Genomic DNA, 6,882 nt, shown 5'->3' with positions numbered 1-6,882 from the left:
CACTGCACGGCTCCCCAAAATATGTTTATATTAATAAGACAACGGCCAGCTCCCCGTCGTATCTTAATATTGCAACTTAGTCCTTATATTTTTCACCTCAGTCCTTGTATATATCCAATATTCAATATATGCTTCATTTTAATCCCTCACCATGAGAACAACCTAGTTTTTTGTTTATAATAATAATAATACTTTTGGTTACTTATCAACTAATAAAAACAATTTGCCATATAATTTAGTTTTTTTAGATAAAAAATATGTATGGAGAATTTCACAATTATGTGCCATTCTGAAATATAGCTTTCAATATTTTCTCAATCTTTAGTTGCATTAATTTAAATATCCTTCTAACTTAAATTGAATATTGCTTAAAATAAAGGACTTTTAATAATTAACATGTTTTTTTTAATTATAGCTTAAAAAGTATTCAAATAGTTAAATTTAACATAATAATTATTAGATTCAATAAAATTTTAAATATTTTAATTGGTGGAGATTACTGAAATTAAAATATTTATTTTGTTTGAAAAAAAGCCTTATTTCCTAGCAAAAAAAATTCACGCTGAAAGTTTAGTCGTAAGACATCTCAGATGTTTTGAAAGCCAATTAAGATGTCTAGCTAAGTAGGCTAGTTTTGATTGGTAAAGAATAAAATAAAAAACGTCTCAGTCAAATAAAAGTAAAAAAAAATTAAGAGATCTATTTCTGAAATGCATATATTTAACAAAAATATAATATAATATATTTACAGAGTTGAGCTAAAATATTTTAAGAAACAATGCATTTAAAGACCTATAAATTAAAAGTACGGTAATTTTAGAAATAATGCAATTCAGTTTTATATTTAGAAGTTAAGGAAAAAAAAAATAAAGTAAAAGGTGAAGGAATCAAATTGTGATGTCGAGATAGTACAGGGACTGAGCAGAACTTCGCCCTAAGAAAAATCTGACCCTCCTCCTCCCCTTTGTTTTGGTGGCGGCGTCGAATCCCGGCGCTTGGTTTTACTCCGCTCCTCGCCATTTTATTCCCACTCCACCTCTCTCTCTCTCTCTCTCTCTCTCTCTCTCTCTCTCTCTCTCTAAAGGCGATGGCGGCGGCGGCGGCGGCGGCGACCTCGGCGGCGGCGGCGGGGGCGATCGGCGGGGGGAAGGACCGGAAGGAGGTGGTCCCTGTGTTCCAGGGGCTCAGGCGCCATGGATCGATGCCTCTTTCAACGAGATCGCCGCACCTTTTGCCCCTCTCGACCTCCTCGAGCTCGTCCTCTTCCTCCGTCATTAGCGCCGTTTCCACGGTGAGATCTTGTTTCGACCACTTCTCGCTGGTTTCTGTGGGGAAATTTGCAATTTTTTGAGTATTTTTTGGTAGATTAGTTCAAATCGGAATCTGAATAGTCAGTGTGATTGTAGGAAGTATGCTGATGTTTGGATTTTGTTGAGTTTTTTGTTAGATGATCGTGGAAATTTCTCTATTTTAGTGTTCCATTTGGTGTTGATGGCGCATGTGTATCTAATATCAGATTTTGTTTGAATAAGTAATATTTTTATTTCTTGTTTATGTGTAACAATGTTTACTCCGCAATGGTTCGTCGATGAGTGAAATAAGAAAGTTGTACCTCCTTAGCCGTAAAATGATGTATTAAGTTTTTGGATTTATGTTTGATTTGTAGCACATAAAAGCTTGTTGCTTTGTAGATATTCTTCGAACTGCAAAATCGCAAATCTTTGTGCGTCATTACGTACAAACTTAAATGGTTGAAACTTATATGCGAGTGTATACATGCAAATCTTTAGGGGTGTAAACAAACTGAGCCAGATGGAGTCCACTGCTTTTCAAGCTCAGTGATTAGTTACTTTCGAGCCTAAAGCTCTAATCAAGCTTGAGTGGAAATTCATTCAGGACGAGCCACATCGAGCCTAATTTTAAGCCAAGCCGAGCAGCCGAGCTTGCGCTATGAATGAACAGCTTGATAAGCCATGTGCTCATGCATTCCATAATATGAAGTCCTATATACAAAGGTCTTAACTGTAAAGTAATCAATCTAAGAAGGAACTTTTTTAGAATTTTCAGTTAGACACATTTATAATAACCTAAACAACTATTGATTTTTTAGCAAAGACCACACATATAAGACATCGCACTATGATTGTATTATGTGCCTAGGAACCTACAATGTGCAGTTCCATTGCTAGCTTTTCATTAAATTTCTTTCGCTAAAGTTGCATACAATGATAGTTCCACATTCCCTCTGGGAAAGGAAATTTTTCTATTTGTGCCACAAATTGTTCTATTCGACTGTAGTTGTTGTTGTTGAAGAGCTCAAAACTGATGCTATGAGAGATTTATTAATATTGTGTGCTGCGTTTTGACGTAACCCTTCACAATCTCCATATTTTCTAAGGAAGAAGAAGAAAAAAAACCTCTATGACTTACGTTTTATTTCCATCTTTAAAGTTCATTTCTAAGTTGTGCGGCCTGCTTACTACATTATAATTTTGTTTCGGTTCCAGTTGTAAGATAGTACACGAATTTGTTGTATGCTTGTGAATTAAAGTTGTTCTGATTGTAGAGTAGGTAACTTATTATCCTGCTTATAATTGCAGCCTGTAAAGCCAGACACTTCAGAAACCAAACGTAGCAAGGTTGAAATATTTAAGGAGCAAAGCAACTATCTTAGGTTTCCTTTAAATGAGGAGTTGCTCACTGAGGCTGCGAACATAAATGAGGCTGCCACGCAACTTATCAAGTTCCATGGGAGTTATCAACAGACTAACAGAGATGAACGTGGAGTAAAATCTTACCAATTCATGCTCCGAACAAAGAACCCATGTGGGAAAGTCCCGAATAGGCTCTACCTAGTTATGGATGATCTTGCAGATGAGTTTGGTATCGGAACCCTTCGTTTGACCACTAGACAGACATTTCAACTTCATGGCATCCTAAAGAAAAACCTCAAGACTGTGATGAGTACTATCATCAGAAACATGGGCTCGACTCTTGGTGCATGCGGAGACCTTAATAGGAACGTGCTGGCTCCTGCTGCACCGTACACCAAAAAGGAGTATGTTTTTGCTCAGGAGACTGCTGAAAATATCGCGTCACTTCTGACCCCACAGTCTGGTGCATATTATGATCTGTGGGTAGATGGGGAGAAAATTATGTCAGCGGAGCCTCCAGAAGTAACCAAAGCTCGGAATGATAATTCTCATGGCACGAACTTTCCAGATTCTCCTGAGCCCATTTATGGAACCCAATTTTTGCCTCGCAAGTTCAAGATTGCAGTGACTGTTCCTACTGACAACTCAGTGGACATCCTGACAAATGATATTGGTGTTGTTGTAGTTTCTGATGCTGATGGAGAACCTCAAGGCTTCAACATCTATGTAAGATACTTTACTGAATGCCCCTTTATCTTTTTCACAGATGGTTGCATTTATACCCCTGCAAAATGTCTATTTACATGCACATCATTGTAATATATGAATTTTCGTATGTGCCCTTTACAGCTGTTTCTTACATTTATGCCCATGTACGTACAGAATTCCCCTCTTTACTAGAACTTTTTGAATGAGTTGGATGACTCCCCAGTGTGAAATAAGGATATTTTTGTAAGAAACTGCATTTCCAAGGGGTATACAGGAATATTCAGATTTTACAGTGGTATGCTTCGCAACAGATGGCTTTGCAGAGATATATATATATGTAAAAGCCCTTTGTTCTCATTACTCATCTATTTTAATCAATTAGCTTCTTTTAAAAATTGTGCAATTGTAGGTCGGAGGTGGCATGGGAAGGACGCATAGGGTGGAGACTACTTTTCCGCGTTTGGGTGAACCTCTGGGTTATGTTCCAAAAGAAGATATACTGTATGCAATAAAGGCAATTGTTGTTACACAAAGAGAAAATGGAAGGAGGGATGACCGAAAGTATAGCCGAATGAAGTACTTGATCAGTCAATGGGGGATTGAAAAATTCCGCACAGTTGTGGAGCAGTATTATGGAAAGAAGTTTGAGCCCTTCAGAGAGTTACCGGAGTGGGAATTTAAGAGTTACCTCGGATGGCATGAGCAGGTTTAATTGGACTAAATTGCCTTTTTGTATTATTGTCCTATTGCTTTCTGTAGCTCGATAATTATTAGCAAATATCAAGATGTTGTCATAGGTACACCATATCTGAATGTCTTTGGAGAGCCAGCTTATTTATTTATTTATTTATCTATTCATTTATTTACTTATTTATTTATTTATGCTATTACAGGGTGATGGTTTAATGTTCTGTGGGTTGCACGTTGATAATGGTCGGATTGGAGGGAAAATGAAGAAAACTTTAAGAGAGATTATTGAAAAGTATAATCTGAATGTGTGCATTACCCCTAATCAGAATCTAATCTTGTGTGACATCCGCCGCTCATGGAAGCGGCCCATAACTACAGCTCTTGCTCAGGCCGGTTTGCTGGTAAAACTGCGTACAACTTCAGAAATTTCATTTATGTCTTTGTTTACTAGTGAAGTTTAATTTCACAGATCTAAGCACATTGTGTTTGGAGCTTTTACTTTCATCTGATGTGCATGAATATTTTTTTTGATCTTTTGGTAGTCTTAGAAATACATCTTAGAATATGGAGTATAATAGCGTTGTATCTGATTCGATGCCTTTGCATACTTGCAGCAACCTAGGTACGTTGATCCTCTTAATATCACTGCTATGGCTTGTCCTGCTTTACCACTGTGCCCACTAGCGATAACAGAAGCAGAAAGAGGGATACCCGATATTCTGAAGAGAGTTCGAGCTGTTTTTGATAAGGTAATCGGCTTAATTATTCTGTTCTCTATTCTGAAGTTGTACAATTCTTCAATGGTGAATGTGACAAATTTATGTGTATGAATGCGATTATTCCTCAGGTGGGTCTCAAATACAACGAATCGGTTGTGATAAGGGTGACAGGCTGCCCTAATGGCTGTGCGAGACCATACATGGCAGAACTAGGAATGGTCGGGGATGGTCCCAATAGTTACCAGGTATTTAAAAGGGGAATTTTAGCTAGAACACCTTATCTTTTGTTGGATGTTAGTCCATTTCTGTATTTGGCAATATAGATGAACATGTTGGGATATAGGTTCTTTTGTGTGGACGTGGAATTATCGCAACCATCTCAGGGATCTGAGCTAGGTACTATTTGTCTCGTCGACTTCTCTGTCCGTCAAATAAAATACATTGCTTACTCTTCATGATCAAAAGGATTCTTGTCGCTCAGATCTATGTCAATGCAGTTTTCTAATTGTCAGTTAGATAGTTTAATATCTGTAATTTGTTGTAGTCCCTGCACTCTGAACCGAGGATGGATGACTGTCAGGCTGAGACTGGCCTCTGCTCTCTCTCATTATATTATGAGCTGGGGGTTGTGACAGGCAAATGTCTCTACTCGACCTTTTACAGGCCTCACATTTTGCTTCACTTAAATCTTAGCTCGGACAACACTAAACTCCAAACATTCCCTTATTTGTTTTATATTTTCCTACTCTTAAGGCAAATAAAAGTTGCAGCAAGACAAATGTGAGATGCAAGTTCGGAGGATTTCTTTTTAAATTTCTGCCTTGTACGTCACACGTGAAATAATGTTATTTATAAATTAATTTTCAGCAAGCTACATGAGCATCCGTCTCCTGTCGGTAGCAGCAGTAGACTCTTATTCTTATCAGGCTCACACCAACCCCTTATGCCCCGACTATATTGCCCTAAAGATTTCTGGCCTTGTGAAATATCTTGTTCTGTTCCTGTTTCTTATAGATCTGGCTCGGGGGAGCGCCAAACCAAACTACACTTGCCGAGTGCTTTATGAATAAGGTGAAAGTGCAAGACCTAGAGAAGGTTCTGGAACCTCTATTCTACCATTGGAAAAGAAAACGCCAGCAGGGTGAATCATTTGGCAGCTTCACTACTCGTATGGTTAGTACTAAATATTCTAATATTCACTTTGAGGTTTATCGAATCTGCTGTTTTGTGACTTCTCTAAACTAGTAACGATAGAAGTAATGCATCATGTACAGGCCGGCGGCCTATTAAGTGAAAAACCTGTAAGATAACATTCTTTGCAAAAGAGAAGATCAAATTATGTTGTCGAATGTCACATACAAGATTTATGTTCAAAAACATAACACAATTTTTTGTAGAGATTGACTTGCAGGTTCCAGTTCTGTTCCTGCAAAATCTAAACCATATTTACAAAAGATTAAAGATTTAGTTATAAGCGTTCTGTTTAAATTTCAAAATGCGCATCATTATGGTAGGATTAGTTTGAATATTTCTTTACATCACGGCGATTGAGTGCTAATACTAATACTTATCGGTTTTCCTTCTCCTTTCCCTGCTTGATTCAGGGCTTTGATAAGCTGCAAGAGATGGTGGACAAGTGGGAGGGTCCTTTGGAATCAGGATCGCGATTCAATCTCAAGCTCTTCACGGATCGGCAAACTTACGAAGCCATGGCCGAGCTCGCACGGCTCGAGAACAAGACTGCTCACCAGTTGGCCATGGAGGTCATCCGCAACTACGTCGCCTCCCAGGAAAACGGCAAGGCTGAATGATCCGTAACTTCGCTTGCGGCCTTCTGAAAGACACAGAGGCTGAGTTCTCATCATCCGCCGGTGCTTTCTGTTAGCTACTGTTAACAATTCGAGCGAAAAGAGTCTACTTTTTTGTATATCTGATATAACCAGCAGGCGAGTTTCTATGTTTGCTAAGATTAGCTGTGATTTAAGAACATGCTTTTGTTGCATGCGGTGGTTTCGCTGTAGGCTGGGCAGTTATGGATTGCAAACTATGTAAGCTGTGTTTTTTCCCTCCAGTAATCAGTATTCCTGAGCTTTACAATTTTGAAATTATCA

The 6,882-nt window shown here is 38.3% G+C and overlaps 1 protein-coding gene across 1 annotated transcript; it reads left to right on the top strand.

Annotated features, from left to right (window-relative positions):
- LOC109713460 (sulfite reductase [ferredoxin], chloroplastic) lies at positions 1,073 to 6,882 on the top strand. Its single transcript, XM_020237559.1, has 8 exons — positions 1,073 to 1,291; positions 2,601 to 3,380; positions 3,772 to 4,068; positions 4,256 to 4,453; positions 4,667 to 4,801; positions 4,900 to 5,016; positions 5,786 to 5,944; positions 6,376 to 6,882. The coding sequence occupies exons 1-8, from the start codon at positions 1,088 to 1,090 to the stop codon at positions 6,580 to 6,582; spliced, it is 2,097 nt and encodes a 698-aa protein (XP_020093148.1). The 5' UTR covers positions 1,073 to 1,087; the 3' UTR covers positions 6,583 to 6,882.

This window comes from Ananas comosus, linkage group 1 (genome assembly GCF_001540865.1).
Source record: "Ananas comosus cultivar F153 linkage group 1, ASM154086v1, whole genome shotgun sequence".
NCBI classification, from domain to species: domain Eukaryota; kingdom Viridiplantae; phylum Streptophyta; class Magnoliopsida; order Poales; family Bromeliaceae; genus Ananas; species Ananas comosus.
Note: the sequence above shows the minus strand (reverse complement) of the source record. Positions and strands in the feature narration are given on the sequence as shown.